This window comes from Protopterus annectens, chromosome 2.part1 (genome assembly GCF_019279795.1).
Source record: "Protopterus annectens isolate FY-2018-M chromosome 2.part1, PAN1.0, whole genome shotgun sequence".
Classification (NCBI taxonomy): Eukaryota; Metazoa; Chordata; order Ceratodontiformes; family Protopteridae; genus Protopterus; species Protopterus annectens.
Window position 1 is genome coordinate 1,701,145,799 of NC_056729.1, and position 24,602 is coordinate 1,701,170,400.

The 24,602-nt window shown below is 38.4% G+C and overlaps 1 protein-coding gene across 1 annotated transcript in view; it reads left to right on the forward strand.

Moving 5' to 3' along the window:
- The window catches only part of KIF1B (kinesin family member 1B), a gene marked incomplete in the record, with an annotated part of 2,363,676 nt that overhangs the window by 1,403,205 nt on the left and 935,869 nt on the right, over positions 1-24,602 (forward strand). Inside the window, 1 exon segment of the mRNA XM_044063146.1 lies at positions 731-979. Within this exon segment, the coding sequence (XP_043919081.1) occupies positions 731-979 (249 nt within the window).

Genomic DNA, 24,602 nt, shown 5'->3' on the forward strand with positions numbered 1-24,602 from the left:
AGTTAACAGACATGAGTGGAACAGGAATTAATGGAGGGGTTTATTAAGGGGCGCAAAGACATCTGTAGTTATAGCTTTGAGTTGAGTAGGAACGGATCTTAGGCTAAGTAAGGATGGGAAGCAGGTCATAGATGATAGGGTAAAGCTGCAGTACTAAACGAGTACTTCACATCCATATTCATTTCAGAAAAATAAGGGGAGAGAGATACAGAATCTAGAATGTGTTAAAAGGGAAGCCAAGATAATCAGAATGTCCCCGGTAACTAATGAAATTAAATGCAAACCTTATACAATTAGCATATTAGAGAAGTTATAGAACCATACATTCAGATGTCAAGTTTTAATACTTTTAGGTTTTTCTGTTACCTCTGCTGTCTCATACATTTATTTATCATACCATTTTTGTTGCATGTGGGAGTGTTAACTCACTGTAGCTTTCCCAAGTGATGACTTGTATATGATTAAACTCATACAGCACTTTTTGCATTTGATCTCCACCACTCAGATCATAGCCAGATTGTCTTTAGCAAGATTTGTATGCAGATGTCAGTATGTTTAAGGATAGAGATGCTCATGTTAACATTAATACCTTGGCAATAACTTTACCCGTCTTGAAAGCTAATGTTTCCACACTGTCTGTTTCTCTTCCATTTTTCATGGACTCCAAAGCCTCTGTGCTTCCAGATGCTAACAAAATTCTGTTTCTTCTTACCCTTCATCTGCATCTCAGTTCCCCGATATTCCATGGTTGTGTCAATGAGCGGCTAGCAGACCGCACCCCCTCCCCTACTTTCTCCACTGCGGACTCAGACATCACAGAACTTGCTGACGAGCAGCAAGATGAGATGGAAGACTTTGACGATGAGGCATTTGTGGATGATACAGGCTCTGATGCAGGGACTGAAGAAGGATCTGACATCTTCAGCGATGGGCAGGACCCATTTTACGACCGCTCCCCTTGGTTCATTTTGGTAGGAAGGTTGGTGAGGTTACTCAGAGAATGGCAGAAAGGGACTAGCTCTTTTCTTTGGTGCAGGAAACCACTGTGCCAGTTGGTATGTTTGTGTTTCTATATTGGAAACTGTGCATTTTGGATGGGCAACCTTTATGTATATTATTTTCTTATGTTCATTTCTGTAAACCTTGGCTGAATCAGTGTGTTACAGGTGAGGTACAGGAAAAAAAAAGTGAAATAGATTAAGAACTGTAGTATGTGCTGCATTTGATGGACATTTCGGGGAACATTGTGAACTTTTGCTTGTAAATGTCTTTAATTCACAGCCATTTCAAAACAGCATTTCTGTTTGTTTTACAGGTAAGGTATTTGTTTTACTTTGAAATTTAAATTGTTGTTTTAATTTATGATTTGTGTGTATTTGATTTCATTTCATGCATCAAAATGAAGAGTAACCTAATTCGGGAATGGCGTAATGTTTTGGGAATAGAGACGTTTTAAATGCAGTCATGCATCTATGCACTAAAAGTAGGATTCTGTTGTACTCATGTATACATACATCTACCTGTCTACATAAGCATGTATAGTGAGCTGCTTTCAACTTTGATTTTATGTTGGATGTTTGTAAATTAGAAGTTACCTATACTGATGGATTTGCTGGGAGAAGTTTTAACTTGCTTAAAAATAGCTTTAAAATTGCTTTCTGTAATCTGATGTGACATTTTATTAATGTAATAATTGTAATGAGAATAATGTGCTTTCTTTTAAATTTCATGTGTTCAGTTTGCTGTAAGTTGCTTGTCAGAAGTGTTTTTGCTGTTAGACTTTTTTTCCTGTATTAGATGCAACCATCAGAACTCTAAACTTTTAGTTTCATAATTAGACTGAAACTCTTCAGCAGTTAGGACTCCCCATAATATCTATTTTTTGTCCAAGATGTAATGATATGAATCCCTCTTCATGTCATCTAAGTTCTACACTACTAGTCTGAAACTGCTTTCGTGTCCATCTTACATTTTTGGCACATCATCTGTTACTGCACATTCTAATAAGGCTTATGTTATTTTGTTATAGTGGAGGCCTTCATCATAAATAACATGTACTGCCCATTACCAGGTCCACAACATTTAACGTTAGAGTAATCTGTGTAAAGCCATTCAAATTATTTCACCAGCTTTTCTGGAAGTGAGCTTCAGAAAGTATTGTCTTCTGGTGCTAAAGTGAATAAGCATTCTAGTTGGAAAAGAACATGTACTGAAAGTGACTGGCATCATACTACAGAAAGTAAATGATCTGAGCTGCTAACGAACGTCATCCTGTTGTCCTGGATTAATTCTGTTATTATCCACTTTCATTCAGTGTGTCAGTAAGTTATTTAGCCATACACTGCTCCTGGGACACTTCTCTAGATTGAATGACTTGTGCCTCATGAGTTTGGTTAAAAATAAAATTAAAATAAAAAAGCCCCAGTGTTTTGACAGTGATATGTTCTTGTTTTAGTTGTTTTCTTGTAAAAACTATGCAGTAAAAAGATGTCTAATATTTTTTTTAAGGGATGCACACAGTTTGACACTATAGTTTAAAAAAACATATATTCTATTTAAAATTATTTTTCTTCTATAAAGTCACCATATATATTGCTTTTCTTTGAGTAATTGGATTTTTTCTTGTTAGATGTGTGTTTTATGTATACGTGACTGCTAATTGCAAGGTCCAGACAAAGCTAGGACTAGTCTTTGCAGGTCCTAATACAAAAACTCCTTAGTAAGTCTGATGAAGTAGCGCAACCACCATATCATTGTGAATGTCTTTAGTCCCACTGCTCTCATTAGAATGTCTGAAGATATGAATGGTGGTTTTAGAATTTCCTTGCACCCAAAATGTTAAATATCAGAAAATACAGAGGTTTTGGCAGTATCTGCAGACGTACATGAAATGTGGCAGTTTTATATGCATGTCTTCCTTTTAGTTTACAGAAAACAAGTAATCTCCGTGGTATCCCTGAAGTCTCAAAACAACCCACTAAAGTGTAGTGGGTCTAAAAACAAAACAGTGTAAGAAACTTCTCTGTGTGGAAGATTTTCAGTCCATACATTTCTAGTTATCACTGTATGTATGTATGTAAAAATAAAGGATTTTCGACTGGAAACAGACTGCCTGCCTTGCTTGGATTACTTTCGAATACTTAGTAATGCTGTAGAATTATATATTTTCTGTTATTACTTTTTGACTTGACGAGTTTACGTTTGCTACTTCTACTACTATTGTCTGATCTGATTAATATATAGTGATTAACAAGAAATATATGGACTGAAAATCTTCCACACAGAGAAGTTTCTTGCATGGTTTTGTTTTTTTCCTTTTAGTTTACAGGCTACAGCCCTGAACAAGTGACTTAGAATGTTTTATTTTTTATTGAATGTAAATATAAAAACATCATTTAGTATCCCACGTTATGTGACATACTTTAGACATATTTAAATTGGCTATATTATTTTGCCCTGTTTTCACACTGAGTTTTTCTTCCTATTATTTTAATGATTTTTCCTTAATGCATCTGCTTTCCTCAGAAGAGCTGTATCCTTTGTATTACTGAATCATTGGATTCCATGGGTGGTGCAATGGTTCAATGGTTAGCATTGTTGCCTCACAGCAAGAGGTTTTCCAGTTCAGTTCTTGGCTAGAGTACCTTCTGTGTGGAATCTGCATATCCTCCCTGCGTTTCAGTGTATTTCTTACGGGTGCTCTGGTTTCCTACCACATTCCAAAGACATGCATCTGGAGTCTTTTTCCCAGCCTCCACAGAAAATGAGCTCTGTCCCAGTCTGAATTTCCCAGAAAACAAATGCTAAATAAAATAAAAATAAAATAAATGATTGCCAGTATTTTACTTTCCACCAAAGCAGACACCCAAAAAACCACCACCTCAGAACACAACACCTGCAACACATAGACCTCACAGTCAGAGTGTCAAACAGTCACAGCCCTTAAGGCCAAACACAATGCCAGACACACTAGTCATTGGTGACTCCATAGTCAGACACACTGATGTCCCGCTCACCAGACTGAGTAAGGAGAAGGTCACAGTAAGCTGTCTGTCGGGCGCTAGAATCCGCCACATAATGCAAGCACTCAGGTCTCTCAACAGCAGGTACAAATATGACTCAGTCATTGTCCACGCTGGTGTAAACGACCTGAGACGCACCTCCTGACTACATGAAAAGAGACATTGAGGAGCTCTCTGATTATGAGCCCAGGCAGGTATGACCCTGACCTTGAGCAGTATCCTACCTTCACCAAGAATGATGCCACAATACAGAGATAAGATGATCAGCTTTAACAATTGGCTTAAACACTGGTGTCATTCAAAAGGGATCCAGTATCTGTCTGCCTGGGATGACATGCTGGACAAGCCACGCTTAGCAAGGGACGGCTTGCACCTGTCACCCCTGGGATTCCTCGGATATTGGCAAAGGCTCTTGCCACCCCCATAGTGCCTTTTTAGGCAAGGCTCAAATTCTAAACCTACCACCCTAGAACACAAAAAAGGAAATAAACTAAGGGTAATGCTGCTCAATGCCAGAAGTCTAAATCTCAAAATGCACGCACTCGAGGCCCTTCTCAGTATGGAGAACATCGATGTCTGTGTGACAGAAACCTGGTTCAAGGCTCCTGAGAGCACCCCAGCTATCAGGTTTTACCTCATATCATGCATTCCGCCCCAAAATCAGGAAAATACCAAGAAAGGAGGGGTATCCATATTCATCAAGGACACCCACACCTCAAGACTGGTGGCAACGCATGATGCATCGGAGACCATCCAGGTGCAATTAACCGTGAGGCAAGACTGCTCTGCAAATAGTAGCATGTTACAGGCCACCCTCACAAACTCAGGAACCTCACATGGCCTTCCTGAAAACACTAGAGGGATAAATGTATCACCAAACACCATCATACTAGGTGACTTCAATTACCCAAATATAGACTGGGAACACTACTCAAGCCCAAACACCTAGCCCAAAAGTTCCTGGAATTCATAAACTCAAATGCCATGGAACAACTAGTCACCATTCCCACAAGAGGAGATAACATACTTGATCTCATCATCCACTTAACATGGGAGCACAATGTTCAACACCGAAGTATACCCCTCACTGGTGAGATCAGATCACAACTAATCTGGCTGGAGGTCCTCATCCCACCCCCACCTGAAATAAAAAAGACCACAGTAAAGAACTTCCCAAAAGCCGACTTCACACTTCTAAAGACTAGTGTGGTCTCCTTTAAGGCCCCGAGCGTGGAAAACAGTACTCAAGCTGCTGAATCACTTACAAATGCCTTCTACCAGCACCTGCAGGACTGCATGGATAAGGCAATCCCAAACAAAACAAAGACTCTTTGTACCAAAGGCAAAGCGTCCAGTCTGGTGGACCCAGCCATAAACAAACTCTACAACAAAAGGAGGAAGCTACTACAAGATAGAGCAAAATCCTTAAAAGGTAAGACACCCTTGATCACTATAAGTAAAAAACTAAGAGCTCTCATAAAATCATCCAAAGCAAATTTCAGAGAAAATAGCTAAAGACTCAAAAGACAATCATAAGGCCTTCTTTAGCTATGTTAGAAACCTAGGAGGAAACTCCCAGATATGCTCAGAACTAGTTCAAAATGATGTGAAGATTACTGATTCTACAGACATTGCCAACATACTGGCTGACAGGTTCAGTGCAAACTTCTCTCCCCTCCCAAAAGGAAAAAAAAAAGATATCCCATTTTTTAAAACCAAAAAAAATGGAATTTTTGCCCCAAGCCCCCCCAAAACAAATCCCCCCCAGGCGGCCCCAAATTGGAGAAACCTGGGGGTTCCCCCAAAAGCAAAAAACCAAACAGCATCCAAATTTTTTTTTGGGAAAAACCTTTATGGGGGTTGTCCCCGGCTGGTTTTAAAATTGCTTTCTGTAATCTGATGTGACATTTTATTAATGTAATAATTGTAATGAGAATAATGTGCTTTCTTTTAAATTTCATGTGTTCAGTTTGCTGTAAGTTGCTTGTCAGAAGTGTTTTTGCTGTTAGACTTTTTTTCCTGTATTAGATGCAACCATCAGAACTCTAAACTTTTAGTTTCATAATTAGACTGAAACTCTTCAGCAGTTAGGACTCCCCATAATATCTATTTTTTGTCCAAGATGTAATGATATGAATCCCTCTTCATGTCATCTAAGTTCTACACTACTAGTCTGAAACTGCTTTCGTGTCCATCTTACATTTTTGGCACATCATCTGTTACTGCACATTCTAATAAGGCTTATGTTATTTTGTTATAGTGGATAGGTGTGGCCTTCATCATAAATAACATATACTGCCTATTACCAGGTCCACAACATTTAACGTTAGAGTAATCTGTGTAAAGCCATTCAAATTATTTCACCAGCTTTTCTGGAAGTGAGCTTCAGAAAGTATTGTCTTCTGGTGCTAAAGTGAATAAGCATTCTAGTTGGAAAAGAACATGTACTGAAAGTGACTGGCATCATACTACAGAAAGTAAATGATCTGAGCTGCTAACGAACGTCATCTTGTTGTCCTGGATTAATTCTGTTATTATCCACTTTCATTCAGTGTGTCAGTAAGTTATTTAGCCATACACCGCTCCTGGGACACTTCTCTAGATTGAATGACTTGTGCCTCATGAGTTTGGTTAAAAATAAAATTAAAATAAAAAAGCCCCAGTGTTTCGACGGTGATATGTTCTTGTTTTAGTTGTTTTCTTGTAAAAACTATGCAGTAAAAAGATGTCTAATATTCCTTTTAAGGGATGCACACAGTTTGACACTATAGTTTAAAAAAAATATATTCTATTTAAAATTATTTTCTTCCATAAAGTCACCATATATATTGCTTTTCTTTGAGTAACTGGATTTTTTCTTGTTAGATGTGTGTTTTATGTATTCGTGACTGCTAATTGCAAGGTCCAGACAAAGCTAGGACTAGTCTTTGCAGGTCCTAATACAAAAACTCCTTAGTAAGTCTGATGAACTAGCGCAACCACCATATCATTGTGAATGTCTTTAGTCCCACTGCTCTCATTAGAATGTCTGAAGATATGAATGGTGGTTTTAGAATTTCCTTGCACCCAAAATGTTAAATGTCAGAAAATACAGAGGTTTTGGCAGTATCTGCAGAGGTACATGAAATGTGGCAGTTTTATATGCATGTCTTCCTTTTAGTTTACAGAAAACAAGTAATCTCCGTGGTATCCCTGAAGTCTCAAAACAACCCACTAAAGTGTAGTGGGTCTAAAAACAAAACAGTGTAAGAAACTTCTCTGTGTGGAAGATTTTCAGTCCATACATTTCTAGTTATCACTGTATGTATGTATGTAAAATAAAGGATTTTCACTGGAAACAGACTGCCTGCCTTGCTTGGATTACTTTCGAATACTTAGTAATGCTGTAGAATTATATATTTTCTGTTATTACTTTTTGACTTGACGAGTTTACGTTTGCTACTTCTACTACTATTGTCTGATCTGATTAATATCTAGTGATTAACGAGAAATATATGGACTGAAAATCTTCCACACAGAAGTTTCTTGCGGTTTTGTTTTTTCCTTTTAGTTTACAGGCTACAGCCCTGAACAAGTGACTTAGAATGTTTTATTTTTATTGAATGTAAATATAAAACATCATTTAGTATCCCACGTTATGTGACATACTTTAGACATATTTAAATTGGCTATATTATTTTGCCCTGTTTTCACACTGAGTTTTTCTTCCTATTATTTTAATGATTTTTCCTTAATGCATCTGCTTTCCTCAGAAGAGCTGTATCCTTTGTATTACTGAATCATTGGATTCCATGGGTGGTGCAATGGTTCAATGGTTAGCATTGTTGCCTCACAGCAAGAGGTTTTCCAGTTTAGTTCTTGGCTAGAGTACCTTCTGTGTGGAATCTGCATATCCTCCCTGCGTTTAAGTGTATTTCTTCCGGGTGCTCTGGTTTCCTACCACATTCCAAAGACATGCATCTAGAGTCTTTTTCCCAGCCTCCATGGAAAATGAGCTCTGTCCCAGTCTGAATTTCCCAGTAAACAAATGCTAAATAAAATAAAAATAAAATAAATGATTGCCAGTATTTTACTTTCCATTCAACATTTTAGTTACAGTCATCCAAAATTAACCTTTATTTGTTTCCTTTTGTTTCATAGTACTCTGTAAGTATACCTGAGCCATCTCCCATCTGGTTGCTCTGTTCAGGTAGTCTAAGCTGTACTGCATCATATTCATTGTTTACCTTCTTGACCTGCACATCTCTAAGTAACCAGTTATATGAGGTGTGTCTTTCTGTTATCATCTTTTACTTATGATTTATAAAGTTCTCATTGAATCATTTCCATAAATGTCTCTACTTTTGACACATTGTTATCGCTACTCTGGCAAAATGTAATGAGTTAAAAGTCCACAAAGCATTTATGTGTAGTCTGTGTTCACTGCCTGAGCATTTTAGGTTAGTTGAACAGACTGTGCAGGATAGCTAATAAAGGGAGAGTCTCACTGACTGAACCCCAAACCATTTCCTATCATCCATTTTCTAAAATGTTAACTCTTGTCTCACTGATACCAAGCCAGCCAGATTTCTCGGTACCTAGCAACAATCCCTAACTAATTCTATAAACTACCTAGGCAAGATGACCAAGGTACTTTGTAGCATGCACTAGATCTGCATCTGGGCTTTCACCCGGCAGGGTGTGCCTTGTACATTTCCCATGAAAGGTGCCGAGGGGGCATTCCTACTATGTGTGCAAACCACCTCATCAGACTTCTATCAAAGCAGAAGAGCAGCAGGTCTACTCTTCGTTTTTTTAATTTTATTTACACTTTGTTGAACTGGAGTAGATGGGTGATCACAGCAAGACCAATGGCAGGTTTAGAAACCCGTGTTACATACAGGTGGTAACCATACTTAAAGTGGCACATTCCTCCTGGATTGCTAAGCTTCTCACCCCGTCGTGTAAGATGATCCTAGCTGCCCTGCAAAAGAACTTCATTTTTTCCAGTTGTGTCTACAGTCTCATTGTTTTCACCTGCAGTACTGCCACTTCTGCACCATTCCACTGCTTATTCTACTGACCCCCATACCATCTCGCTCATGAAAACAAACCCCAGAATATCTAAACTTATCCACCTAGGGTGGCTGATTCCTTCTCATCTGATGGTACCAACCCAGCCTTTCCTGGGAGAGAACTATCCTCTTTGATTTGGAGGTCCTTATTTATATCCCAACAGCTTTATATTCTGTTTCTAATTTCTCCAAATTTTTTGGGTTTCTAATACCATGATGGGAATGGACCCATTCCTAAGCCAAAGTATGATTAAAGTTCATGAAATTGGTATTGTTTCAATCTTTGATGTCAGCCAAAAGTGCTCGTTGCAGCACCCGCAGTGTGCCCAGTAGTGACTCCTCCTATAATTCGTATGGGGTTACATGGATTGGTAACGTATCTAAATATGATTTTAAATTCTTTTTTTTTATAAGACCCGTTGCTCCTACTACTATTGATACTGTCTGGGTATCTTTCTTCCACATTGCTCTTGTTTCTGCCTGCAGATACTGGTATTTTATGACATTGTGTCTGTCTGTACGCAAGACACTATAGTCACTGGGTGTGGAGATTTCAATGATCAATGCTACTTTTGTCTTCTTTTCTTGGACCACTATATCTGGTTTTCTAGCGTCTATCTTTTGAACTCTTGTAATAGGTGATCCCATGTGATATAAACTTCATAATTTTCTGTGATGCTTTGTGGCTCATGTTTCCAGTGTTTTTCAGCCACTTTGATACCATAATGTTTGCACAATCCCCAGTGCAGCAGTCTCACCACTTTATTATGCCTTTCAGTATACAGTCCTCCTGCCATTAGTGTGTCGCAACCAGCAACAAGGTGTGTGACTGTTTCCAATTAGGTTTTACAAAACCTACATTTGTCTGTTTCTTCCACATATTCAATGGACTTTGTAAGCCAGCATGTATGTAGCCCACTGTCTTGGGCTGCCAGTATTAACCTTGCATTTGTTGGTTTGAATTCACCTCTCCTTAACCATTCCTACATTCGCTCTTGATCATTGTGAGGCTGTTCCAGAAGTTTTCTATACTTTCAACTATATACATGTTTTTTTCCAGATTTCTTGCCTTCTCATCTGGTCCTTCATCTTGTATTATTTCGTTTGTTTTTTGGCACATTCAGTTGCTGCCTGGTTTTTATCTACTTCTGGTTTGATTTCCATTCCTGCTTGACGTCAATATGCTTCTGCTAAATTAAGCAGAAAAGTCATTGTAGATTTATTCTCATCATGTTTCAAAGCTTTCACTACATTTGGATCTTGTGAGGTCGGTAGATGTGTGAAGTCCCACGATTGCAGTTCTCTACATGTAATCAATTTCAAGGAGGCCCATCCCTCCTTCAGAATGGGGAATATATAATCTTGGTATACACAAATTTTTATAAATCATTTGGTGAGCATGAAGCATCCTTCTTGTTTTAATATCTAATCTAGCCAACACTTTTTGGGGCCAGTCAGTCACTGCAAAACTGTACGTTAGGACAGGAAGAGCAAATTGATTTATAGCTTGGATCTTGTCCCTAGATGTCAATGCTGTTCTCAGGATTAATAAGTCTTCTAAAGTATTCTTTACCAAGTTTTATTCGCATTTGTTCATGTTTTATTGCTGATCCTTCATCAATTCCCAAGTATTTATACACTCCCTCTTGCTCAAGTTCTTTTATATCACATTCTTGTCCCAAACTGATGTTTTCCTGGTGCTGCAGTTTTCTTGCTTTAAAGGTTGCTTTTGCACAATGATCAAAACCAAATGACATTCTAATATCATCTGAAAATGTTTTTACAACCTGCAGCTGTGCTTTCAGTTCCTCATCTGATGAGCTATACAGTTTTAAATCATCGACAAAGAGAAGATGAGAAGTCATTAATTAGACTTTGTTGTTTTCTAGGAGCCAAATTGTAGCCATGGCTTAAGATGTTAATTTAACAGCTTAATGGATTAATGGCAAGGCGGAATAGCAACGGTGACAGAGAGTCACCCTGGAATATCTCCCTTTGAATTTTTATCCCTGGGATAATAATCTGTCCTTTATCATGGCTTAATTGCAAAGTGGTCTGCCATTGTTTCATGGTTACTGTAATGTAGTCAATCAGTGTAAGGTGTATCTTATACATTTTTAAGCACTCTTTTATCCAAGAATGTGGGATGCTATCAAATGCTTTTTTGTAGTCAATCCATGCCATACTTAGATTCTTCCCTTTTTACAGTTCTCCACTGTAACTTTAACAACAAATTATCCTTTGTTCCATGTGACTTTCTTTTATTGCCCTTTTGTTCTACTGCCATAATTGAGTTTTCTTCTAAAAGACTATAAACTCTGTTGGTGTCAATTCCCGTGTATAGCTTATACATAGTCAAAAGACAAGTTAATGGCCTGTAATTTTTAGGCTAGCTTGCAGGTTCACTCTTAAGTAAGAGCATTGTTTTGCCTGTTAGACCGTGTGGTGTCTGTTTGGAGTGCGCATATAAATAGTTACTCATGGCTAAATCCTCGTGCAAAGATGTTAATACTTTTAACCAAAAGTTAGGTACTGCATCTGGGCCTGGTGTTTTCCAGTTAGAGGCTTTTCTTAACTTTGTTTCAATCTGTCTGGCTGTTACTTTATCCCATTTCATATTCTGTTCCTTTAAACTTCTTATTCTTTCTTTTACTTCTTCTATCCATTTAGCATCTTTGTTACGTTTCACAGGATCTTCATAGATACTTCTCTAAAATGTATCTACTTACTCTTTTTTTGGTGGTCTTTCAATTCCTTTACCTTATTTCCCAATTATCTATAAAACTTGTATTGGATCATCAATAAATTGCTTATTTTGTACTTTCCCCTTATATTTATCTGTGTATCTTCTATGTTTGTCCACCTATGCTGAAATTTTTAATTTATTTGCGATAGTGCATGATAGATCCTGGTCTGTTCTAATACTGTGCATTGCTTTAATCACATCTATCTTTCTTAGTATTTTTGTTGATCTATTCCCTCTTCTATTATCTTCTAACAGTGACACTTCTTGTCTTAATTGCTTTATACTTTTCTCTATTCGATACTTCATGATGGTATTCGATTTCTCCCCTTCCTTTCCCTCACTACCCTGTGATCTTGTGGTAGAATTTTATCTGTTATTAATTTAGCTGCACAGTAATATATCCTGTTTACTTCTGTTATATCACATGGAGAAGCCGTGGTGGTGCAGCGGTAGCGTTGTCGCCTCACAGCAAGAGGTTCTCCTGTTCGATTCTCGGCTGGAGCACCATCTGTGTGGAGTCAGCATGTTCTCTCGCGGTCGAGTGGCATTCAAAAGACGTGAGTGAATGGGCGTGCCTTCGTTGAAGGTTGGGCATTGAGCTGGCACCTCAGCACCGTAAAAATCTACTGCCAGTCATTAGCGGACCGGAGTTCCGTTGTGGTGACCCCTAACTGGGAAAAGCCAAAAGAAGCACAAGAACTTCTGTTATATCACATGAATCTCTATGAACAGTCATAATTGCTGCATTCATTTGTTTTATCAGACTTCTTACTTGTTGGGTTTTATTGACCTTCTGCAGTCTATTTCTCTCATTGATCTTAATATATATATATATATATATATATATATATATATATATATATATATATATATATATATATCCATATCCATTAAATCAAGCAACTCTTCTCTTAGCTCATTTTCTTCCAAACTGAGGGCACAACCCTTGTTTTCCGTTTCCTGCGAGCATTCTATAGAAAGTTCTGTAGCATTTTCCTGTGGCACATTCTCTTCAATTTCATCCTGTGTCATCTGTTGCTCTGTCATATGGAAACTCACTAGCCTAGCACTCCTCAACATTGACTGCATCAGTTTTTCCACAGTTTCCTGTTACTTTCCTTGCTGTGTACCTTCAAGTGAACATTTATACTGGTTTCCTGTGGAAGGCTCCAAAATATCTTGATATGGCACCTGACCAGTTGCTTCCTGTTCCACTGGTTTCCCTTTAATTTGGATATCCATTGCTCTATTCTGTTGTAGTGCTTTCTACATTCGATTTTCTACACTGAATCCTTCTCTTTGCAGCTACTCCATAACCTCAATTTCTATTTCTTTGACTTCTCTATTACTGATCTCTTTTTCTACTTTTCCTCTTAGTCTTCTTATTTTTTGTATTGTAAAGTTTTCCATATCCGGATTCCTTTGCCTGTATTTCTCTTCAAATATCGTTGGTGCTGCTCTTTTTTGTATTGGTTAGTTTTGCTTTCTCCTTTGCATAAGTATTACACCATATTAAATCTCTTTTCCTTTCCCATGTCCATATTTCTTCTTCACATGTCTCCTGGTCTTCTTGCTTTTCCTCATTCTGGGGACTCGCTTCATCATGCTGTGACGTAGTCTGTGTTAGAACTTCTACATTAAATCCTTCACTTCGCAGGCACTCCATAACTTCAACTTCTATTTCTTAAACTTCTGCTTTACTAATCTTCTTTTCCACATTACATCTTTGTGATGTTAATTTTTTATTGTGAAATTTTCCATATCTGGATGCCTTTGCCTGTATTTCTCTTCGGATATCTTTGAGACTACGTTATCTATATTAGTTAAATTGGCTTTCTCCCTTGCATAAATATTGCACCATATCAAATCTCTCTTTCTTTCCCATGTCCATATTTCTTTTTTATATTTTTAAAATATCTCTAGGTTTTGTTGTTTATATATATTCTGCAGTGAAACATACCAGCTTATACTAATCACAGCCAGTTGATGTCAAGAGGGCAACGTCATCCGCAATCCACCCTCATATCCTCAAACTGGATACTTTCCAGACCCCAAGTGTATCTATATTTCCTGTCTATGAAAATCACAAACATGAGAGGAAAAATGAAGCACACCCTTCACAGAGTCCTAAACTTACTACTTCCCCCTCCCCCAGAAATTAAAACTGCCTTTTGTCTTCCAGCTCTTTTTCAGGCATTATACCTTAATGCTGTTCTACCTTTGTATTCAAACTCTGACACTGGGCTGTTGAACCACTGGCTTGCCACTACTGTGAATTCTCCTTTGACTGTTTCCCAGATGATGAACGCTGCAGCTGAAGTGTGTGCTACAAGTCATTTGCCATGTTGCTGCCTACAGTTTCTCCAACAGTTTGCTTTCCATGTCACATAAGCTGCTGTTCCCTGTCTGGCAATGTGAAGAGTCTAATTCTGATTACAGGCATTCTTTCTATTCAAAATGGAGATGACATTTTCCTGTTGTACAACATTACCTGACCTTTGAGCTTAAAATTCTTTAAATGCATATGGCACAGTGGTACAGCAGATAATGTCTCCTCGCAGCAAGAGGTTCCCCGGTTCGATTCTTGATTGTGGCACCTTCTGTGCAGAGTCTGCATATCCTACCTGTGTTCGCTTGGGTTTCCGCCAAGTGCTTCGGTTTCCTCCCACATTCCAAAGACATGCATTAGGTGGACTGGGCACTTTAAATTGGCCATAGGTGTGATTGTGAGTGTATGGTATGGATGAACAACTGCAGCAGGGCTAGCCACCCGACGGAATACACCTTGGCTGTAGATGATTGTCAGTGTTGAAGTAGTACCCAGATCCGAGGTTGAGGATATATGGATTTTTGGGGGGAAAATAGACATTTCTAATTATAGATATTATACTTTAAAATTAAAACTTATGCCATTCACATCAGCATTAATCTAGAATGAAAGAACGCTGGTTATACACTGCAAAACAAATTAATGCCAACTTATTTCTGAAAACATTTATTGCCATCCTGCCAAGCTGAACAGTGGAGTGCAGTAAGTTATATTAAAAAGATTTCTTTGGCATCAAGTTGACAATATTAGATAATTATATTATGCATTTTATGTTAAGTAAAGTAAGCATTGTAATAATGAAAATTGTATCGCTAGAAATATGCATCAATTAGAAAATTCTTTCGGGCAATTTCAGCGTGGGTTAATACTGAAATCTCTTTCATTAGACTCAAGATCATGTGTTCCATTGACTTGAGTGACTACTTTACTTAACTCTCCTTCTTATTTGATATGCACTGTCACAGGAATTAGAATGGAATAAAATATTCCAACTTGAAAATTATTGCCAAGTTCCTAAAAATGCCCTTCTCCTGATCTGTACCACTTTTAAGATGTGCATAAAAAGTTGCATCGTGTATTTTTGTTTCCTTTTGCTTCTGGCTACTGCTACTATGAACAACATTGTAGTATGGACATGCTTTTTATGTTTGCATTTCTGTAAGCCCTTTTCTGTCCCCCACTTGCCCTTCCAAACAAGTGGAATCTGAAGCAGAGTTGGACCAGTGGTAAGATTTCTGCTTTATGATTCCAGGAGCTGTAGTTCAGTCTTTATCTCTGGTTACTCTTTTTGTGGAGTTTGCTTGTTCTTGTATTTTTGTGGATTTTCTCTGGGCACTCTTGTTTCTTCCTACCAAACACACACCTGCTTTTTGATTGGCAGAAGTAAACTTGTGTACTTTTAGCCTTGCTTTTGTAGCCTGGGTTATGGCCAGAGAGTCCTCGTGGCCAGCCTCTTTTAATTGTTAATCAATGATAAGGTAAATACAAATTTCTACCACATCTTTGGTGACTTAAGTCCTTTTTCTATATGCCAAATTTTCAGACAGCTAGCTGCATTAAAAACAAATTGCATTTCCATCTTCCACTTGTTCTTTACAATTCGAATATTTCCCTTAGGTAACTCATCTTCCTAAAGTTCTTTATGCTACCTAGTTCATCAGTTTGTGTTCATTTATGGTACTGGTTTAGGTTCAGCCATTTTCTGCTTTGTTGCTATAACCTAGTAATTGCTTTATTTAATTTAGGCTTGTATATTCTCTGTGAAACTTAAGACCTTACTGGTTGTGATAACATATACACACGTCTGTGTACTTACACAGATATAACCACCAAGTGCACACATCTGCATGCTTGCACAGATATATCCACAGATATCCACCAAATGCACTCACAACCAACCGTGGATTGAAAAGCCGAAACATTTCCACTGAAATTTCGCATGTATTAATAAAATAATAAAGCAGCATAAGACCTTTTTTCTGATCAGTTACAGACTTCATCAGACACTGAATAATGAAGTAAAACTAACTCATTAAATAATAAAATTACAATGAAGTTACTTAAGAATCATGCAATCAAATGATCAATTCTTATGTTTAATCTTTAACCTTTGCTTTTTTAAGAGTCGTAAAAATGACATGATCATTCAAGCCTGCCTCTTTTGTTCAATCCCGCTTCACTTGCCACTCATGTTCCTTGGTGTCTAACAAATTCTTAGTATTCTTATTGCTAATGTCTGGTTCTGTGGTAAACAGTAAAGTTGTTTTTGTTGATTTTGAATTAATAAATCTGTTTACATTGTTTTACATCGTTGGTCATGACTATTATTTTCACCTTTTGGAATTCCATCTTGAGTCCACAGTCCTGCTTGCCGTGGTTGTTTGGCGTTGGTCTTGTGTGTGTATTGCTTTCTTGGTTCTGTGGTATCTAATACATAAAAAAAAAAGCCATTTAACATTATTGCATTTTAAAGTGTATCTATGTCAGGCATTTTTTGTGTTCTCTTTCTTTATAGCATGACTGTGTTCATAACTAAAAGAACTTGGCTTTCTAATGGTCCTGCCTACGTAAAATGATTGGCAGACAAAACACTGCCATATAACTACATTACAAGTACTGCAGTTGCAAAACGTTGAGTGCTGTGTAACTTGTTTCACTATTTACTTATGAAAAAAACAGGGTCTATTAGCTAAGAACCTACACTGATTGCACACAGTAATGGGTGATTCTCCAGATTCACTTTTTATTAGCGATGTCAGCAACAACCTGCTCGTCAGTCCGCAGGACATTAAACACAGATGGAAGGAGCACTTCCAGGAGCTTCTGAATGAAAAAAAATCCACAGAAGCTCTACTGCATTAGACACAGTCTGTGATGAAAGAAGAGTTGGAGGCCACTGAAGTAGTAGTAAGGGCAGCACTAAGGAAAAAGTCAGGGAAAGCATCAGGCTCAGATGAGGTAAGATATAATAAAGATGTTTAGCAAGTTACGGAATATATGGTTTCAGAGGGTACTCGTGTTGAGAAAGGCATATCCTAGATGATTGAAGAATAAGGGGACATTCACATCTGTGAGCATTGTAGAGGTATCAAGCACCTGTCATGCTGCTTGAAAATGCTGAATGTAAGTTCAGATTAAGATCAGAATTCAGCACAACCAACCCAGGGTTTGCAGTGAGATGTATAGTTGAGAAGAAGCTTGAGATGAGAAAAGACTCCAGTTGGTCAGTCCTAGGCTTGAATAAAGCATGTGACAAGGTACAAAGAAAGATGATATGGGCAATCATGCAGTTGTTCAAAGTCCTGGAAACATTTGTGGAGTTAGTGCAGGCCATGTAAAATGACCCAAATGACTCAAGTACAAACAGTGCTTAAAAGCAGAGGGGTTCCCACTGGGAGTGGATGTGCATCAGGGTTCAGTTCTGAGCCCATTGTTGTTAATACTGGAGATGAACTATATTAGCAAACAGGTCGGAGGAGACATACCAAAATCGTTGCCGTATGCAGTTGATGTAGCATTTCAGGCAAACTCTGAATAAGAACTTCAGCAAATGATTCAGAAATGGAATCTAAAACTGAAGACACACAGGATAAAACTGAGTACAGATGAGACAGTTGTCATCGCAGCAAATGGGAGAAATTAGAATAAGATGAAAATTGAGATAAAAGGGATAATAGTGGAAAATATTAACTGCTTGAAGTATCTAGTAGGGGTGCTTGAGGAAAAGGAACATCTGAATGAGGAGGTCAAAGCTAAAATCAGAGGGGCTGCAGCCAGCTGGCATAGTTATTTATTTATTTAATTTTATTTTTTATTTATTTGTTATTTGTTAACTGGGTTAGTCCAACTGAGCCAGTGGCCCGTTTTCAGTGGAGACCTGAGGAGAAAAGCTCCAGACTATTATTATAAAGTTACATAAAGAAAAACATCTGACAATGAAGTTGTATGCAACAATACAATAATGTTCTTTACATGATAACATTAGAAATTTACAAAAGGCCTGAGAATGAAATTTACATAAATATTGCTATGATCTGCATAACATGCAGTACAAAAGTTTGATTTTTTTTTTTTTTTGTCAATAAAAAGAGGAAGAGATGCCAGTGAGATGAGACACCTGCAATAGGTGGGTGTTAAAAGTGTGAGAGGGGTAGTAAGGTGGGATTTAAGTGAGATCATTGCAGTGACAGGTGTTGACATTTAGGAAAAAAGTTTTAAGTTTGTATTTAAAGAGATTTATGTTAGAAATAATTCAGGTGTTAAGGGGAAGTTTGTTCCATGCATGGGAAATCCTATATTTGTAAAGACGTTTACCAGTGTATTTGTTTGGTTTATAGGGGTCCAGAAGGAGCTGGTCAGAGCTGCAGATAGTTCTGGGAGGGGTGTAATGTGATAATTAGTGAGGATAGAGAAGGACAGGAAAGGGGTTTTAAGAGTAGACTATGAGTCTTTTGCAGCTGGGAGTGAAGTAGGTTCTGGGGGAAGTTAAGCCATTGGAGTTGCTTTAGTGCATGGCAGTGATGAGATTTGTAGAGTTGGTTACTAGCATATCTTGCAACACTGTAGTATGATTGACAGAGTTTAGCCAAAAGAGTAGATTGTAGATGTGAAAAGATGGGAGAGACATACAGTAGACATGGAAGGAGGAAGGCCTGAGCTAGTTTCTGCCTAAAGTCAGGGGCTAGGTATTTTTTATGTCTATAGAGTAGACCAGGTTTTTGATTGGTCTTTTTAATACAGTGCAGAATATGGTTATCAAATGCTAATTGGTCATCGGTAATAGCACCAAGAAGTTTAGTATGTGGGTCAGGTTGTATGATGGTATTGTCGAGAGAAGAAGTGGTGAAGGTTGATTTGAGGTTAGAGAGGGTTTTAGGAAAAAAGCGCGGTAGCTGTGTTTTTTTGGGATTTAGAATTAGTTGGTTGTCGGTTAGCCATTTTTCTACAGATAGGAAGCTATGTTGAGTAGTAGAGGGGAGGTTAGAGAAACTGTCAGTACAGTAAATAAGGGTAGGGACGTCTGTATATTGTATCAGGGAGGATGCTGTACAGGAAGTATGCAGTTGGTTTGTGAAAATATTAGAGTAAAGGGCCAAGAATCGAGCCGTGAAGCATCCCAGTTTGCATTAGTAAGTAAGGGGAGCCAGGTAGCCTTCCTTCTTACTGATTGTTGTCTATTAATGAGATAGCTAGTGGCTAGTGAACCACTTAGTAGAGGGAGATAAACTGAGTTGTGATAATTTATTGAGAAGTTTGGAATGTGATACGGTATTGAATGCTTTAGAAAAGGCAAGAAGCCAGTAAATTTTGTCCTTGGCTTCAGCAACAGTTTGAGTAAAGGACAGTAAGGCAGTAGATGTACTATGGGGTCTGAAGCCATGTTGCATAGGGGTTAGGAGATTATTATCTAGAATGTACTTGAGCTGTCTGTGAATAGATTTTTCAAGGAGTTTAGATAGCGGAGAGAAGATAGCAATAAGTCTGTAGTTGGATGGTTCATTGCTGTTGCCTTCCTTTTGTAATGGAGTGATAAAGAATGATTTCCATGTATCTGGGACGGTGGATTCTTGAATAGATCTGTTGATCTTGGAGACTGGGTAGGCTATTGAATGAGCGGTTAGTTTAAGAAAGGTGGTTGGGGGGGAGGTTGTCAGAAGTGGGAGAAAATGGCTTCAGCTTAAGCAGGAGAAATTCAATTTAAGATGTTGGGATGGGATCGAGTGTGAAAGAGGGAGTATTAGTGAAATGTGGAGTGGGGGTGTGTGGTTATTGTTCTGACCATTGTGAGTGAGTTTGTGAATAGATTCAGTGAAGTATGAATTTAGAAGCGTGGCAGTATCAAGGGGTGTTTTGTTGGGGTAGGGGTTGGGGGTAGAAGGGTTGTCTGGGTGTAGGATCTTATTAATAGAGTGCCAGAATTTTTTGGGGTTAGACTTATGGGAGAGTTGGGCATTGGAGGAGAATTTTTTTTAATCTGTATTGATTTATTTTTTAGCCAGATTACATAGTTGTTTATAGGTTTGGAGAAGAGAAGGTGATTTAGTTTTCTTCAGTTGTTTCCAGGTGCTGTCTCTTTTTCTTAAGAGTGAGTGTATCTTTTGAGTGCCAGGGGGTGTGGATTGTTTTGATTCTTACTTTTCTGAGAGGTGCTAGGGAGTCAGAGATGGAGAAAAAAGTGCAATTGAAATTAAGAATAGCATCATTTAGAGGCATGTGTTTCAGAATTGACCAGTCTATAGAGTTTAGCTTGTGATTAAAGGTTTTATAGTTACAATCAGAGAGATTGCTACAGTCTTTATAGAGATGGTATTTGGGTATCTGAACAGCATGCCTAAGAACTCGGATAGAAAGTTGGCCACTAAGGGAGTCTGGTAGGGTAGTATAGTTGTGATACAGGTTAAGGTTAGTTGTTAGGATCCAGTCAAGAGTGGAGCTACTGTTATTATTTTTATTGAATCTAGTAGTTGTAGTAAGTAGCTGATGAAAGCCATGTAGGTTGATGGTGAGTGATGGGCTGATTGTAGATAGTTTTAGCCAGTCAGTGTTAACGTCTCCCAACAGAATGGTTTCATAGCTGATATTGAGTGATAGCCATGAGAGTATTTATTATTTATTTATTTTGTTTTACATTTGTTTACCGGGAAAGTCCAACTGGACAAGGTCCATTTACAGTGGAGGCCCGGGGAGAAAAGCTCCACATCAAACCATATGTACAGTTTAAATGTACAATCAAAAAGGACATTTCATACAATGATTTGTTCCAAGCAAGCTTAATTTACACAGTAGACTCTGTATAACAGTATTTGGGAGAAAAGACTCACATTAAGTGATTCAATCAAAAGAGACATCACACAAGACATAATAATTTACACATAGTAGGTCCTGTGTGGGACTATTTGAGTACTGTATACTAGAGATAGTAGGCAAGAGGAGAGCATTTATGTGATGCAGGGACAGAGCCTTGATTGCAAGAGGTGTGATTTCAGTGACTTTTTGAAAAGTGAGATGGATGGTGCTGAAGAGATATTTTGGGGGAGGTTATTTCATTTCCTAGCTTATGGTATTAGAGAAAAGAGCTTTCTCAGCAGTATTGTTGGCTTTGGATATACAGAGCAGGGTTTTGTTGGATGATCGTAGTGGACGGTTTGCTGAATACTGGTTTAGTAGTTGGTTTAGAGCTGGAGTTTTGTGGGGATTCTTTAGTATGTTGAAGGTGAGCACTAGTTGGTGGTAACCAATTAGTTGAGGCAGTTCTAACCACTGTAGCTCCTTTAGGGCAAGACAGTGATGGCTTTTAAAGGTGGAGTTATTGGCGAATTTTGCAGTTTTACTGTAACATGATTCTAGTTTGTTTAGGTCTGTTTTCCTGATGTGGGTTAGGACTGGAGATGCATACATTAGAGTAGACAAAAGGTGAGTTTGGGCTAGGGTGATTCATGCTTGGTCTGTTAGGAACTGTCTGTGCTTGTATAGCGTTCCTAATTTTTTTATGTACCTTCTTAATGGTTTGAGAGATGTGGACATCAAAGTTAAGATCCTTATCTATTTCAACACCAAGGAGCTTAGTATGGGGGGAGGGAGAGATTGTGGTGCCATTTTTGGAGGTGATGGTTAAGGAGAGAGGTGTGGTTCTGGATTTGTTGGGTATGAAAAGAAGTAGTTTGGTCTTGTTGGGGTTTAGAATCAGTTGGATACCAGTAATCCATTTTTCTACGGAGCAGAAGGATTCTTGGCCAAGTTTTTGAAGAGTGGTAATGGATGGGGCTGAGCAGATTAGGGTTGAGTCATATGCGTACTGTATAAGTGATGCATGCAGTGTGGAGGTATGTAGTTTGTTGGTGAAAATGGTGAATACTAGAGGACCAAGTATTGAGCCTTGTGGGATGCCTATAGTAGTTGGTAGTAGAGGTGATAGTTCACCTTCCCATTTAACTGATTGTTTTCTATCAGAGAGATTGTTTTTGAACCAGGAAATAGTGGAGGGGGCAAAGGGGATGGTGGATAGAGTGTCTAAAAGTATGTTATGCGAGACCTTGCCTAACACTTTAGAGAGATCTAGGAATATGGCTGATACAAAGTTGTTGTAATTTCTGAGTTGGTTAACTTGGTTGGTAAAGGAGAGAAGAGCAGTAGTTGTACTATGGTTTGGGCGTAAGCCATGCTGTGTGAGGGAGAGGAGATTATGTGAGGTTAAGAAGTGCATCACTTGGGTGTGAATACATTTCTCGAGGAGCTTGGAAAGGGGGGATAGGATAGCAATGGGGCGCTAGTTTGATAGCTCATAGGAGTTGCCGCCTTTGTGTAGGGGGGATATATGACACTTTCCAAAGTTTGGGGATGTAGGCTTCTTTTATGGAGCAGTTTATAAGAACTGAGACAGGGTAGGCTAGGGGCTCTGCAGCTAATTTCAGGAAGTTAGTGGGTAGACCATCTGCTGAGAGAATGGTGGGTTTTAGTTTTGAGAGTAATTTTTTAACTGTGGAAGTTGGTACAGGTGAGTGTGTGAAGGAGGGTAATTACTGTGATCTGTAGCTGGGGTGACTTATTATTATTATTATTATTATTATTATTGTTATTGGAGTTATTGTTAGATAGCTGGGTAGATAATGAGAGAATAGATTCTGTGAAGTGACGGTTAAATTGAGAAGCTATGCTGTCATTGTTAGTATTGGTGTTGGGAGCCAGAGTGATGAATTTACCTGGTTTCAGAAGGGAATTTATGGCTTGCCAAAACTTTTGGGGGTTTTTGGAATGTTTGTTTTGGATACCTAGGAAGTAGTTTTGTTTGTTTTTTTGGCCTGGTTTCACAGTTGTTGATATTTTTGTCTATCTTGGCTAGTGTTATTCTTTTTCCGGATCTTCCAGGCATTGTCTCTGGCTTTTGTGGTCCTATTTAGCCAGGGGGCATAGTTAACTTTTGTCATACGTTCCCTGATGGGAGCTACTGTATTTAGTACATTCATAAAAGTATTACTGAAAAACTCAACTGCCTGGTCTAATGCTAGAGTTTGTAGTGGGTGCCAGTTACATTGTTGTAACATGCTGTCAAGAATTTGTGGGTTTACCTTGTGTTCATTTCTAGTTTCCTTATACAATATGGGCTTGGATATGTTCACCTGTTTACGAAGGAGGAATGTGGGACAGTGGTCACTCAGTTTCAGCAGGTAGGCAGCCCACATGATAACTGTCTTTGTGGAAATTAACTAAAGTCCAATCAAGAATGGAATGTTTTTTGGATTTTTTGTCAACTCTGGTGAGTTCTTGGATTAGTTGTGAGAATCCAAGTAAGTTAATATGGTTGAGGGATTGTTGGCATTGCAGGTTAGCCAGTCTAGGTTTAGGTCGCCTAGCAGAATAGTTTCTTGGGGCAGGTTGATTGTGGCCCATTCTAACATTTCCTCTATGATAGGTGTGTTATTTCCTGGAGGAATATAACTGCAGAGGATGTTGATTCTCTTATTGTTTTTGAGGGACATAACAGAGCCTAATGTATCTGTATTTTTGAAATTTGTGAAGTGGGGTTTTCAGAGGCTGGATGCTGTGTGTTTTTGAATAAAATTGCAACACCACCTCCCTTTTTGGTATCTCTGTCTTGCCTTAGGATGCTGTAACCTGTTAGGAGAATTTCTTTGTTTTTGGTGGTGGGCTTTAGCCAAGTCTCAGTAATGGTTAGTATATCAAGTGAGTAGTGGGTTATGAATGCGTACAGGTCATGTAATTTATTGGATATACTTCTTGCGTTTAAGTTAATAATGAGTAGATCTGATTTGTGTTTGTCTGAGAGAGTATGGATTCAAGGATGGGAATGTTATTACCTGGTGGGATATAAATCGTAACTAAGACAAATTTCTTTTGTGGGTTAAGGTGACAGTTTAGGATAAGTAGTTTGACGGGGTGGAAATTTGGATGGGTAGGAGGGATAGACTGAGGTGTTCGGAGTACATAATGGTGACACCACCACCTTTCCTAACCATTTTGTCTTGCCAGTAGATATTGTAATGGGGGGAAGGATTTCAGAGTTTGAGATGTAGGGCTTTAACCGTGTTTCAGTAGGGTGTATGTGGGAAATGGAGGGTAATCCAGGAGTGTAGTTCTGTGGTTTTATTCTGGAGGCTCTGTATGTTAATTGAGTATATATTAAGATGTTTTGGATTGGGGAGGGGCTGTTGAGACTGGTGGCTGTTGGGATGATGGAGGAAGTTGTAGGAGAAGCAGGACCTAGATTGGGGTGGATATCCCCATCAGTTAGAAGTGTGTTTGGGAGCAGGGGTGGTTTGGAGTGGTACTGGTAGTGGTTGTGACACAGATATTTTAGCGTTATCTTAGATGGTAAGGGATTGTGTGCTAAGACTTTGTGTTTGTGAAGTTGGGTAGGGGAGATGTTGAATAGAGATGGTGAGATAGAGTATGTGTAAGATGATTCTTTTAATTGAATGGAGAGTGTAATAGTT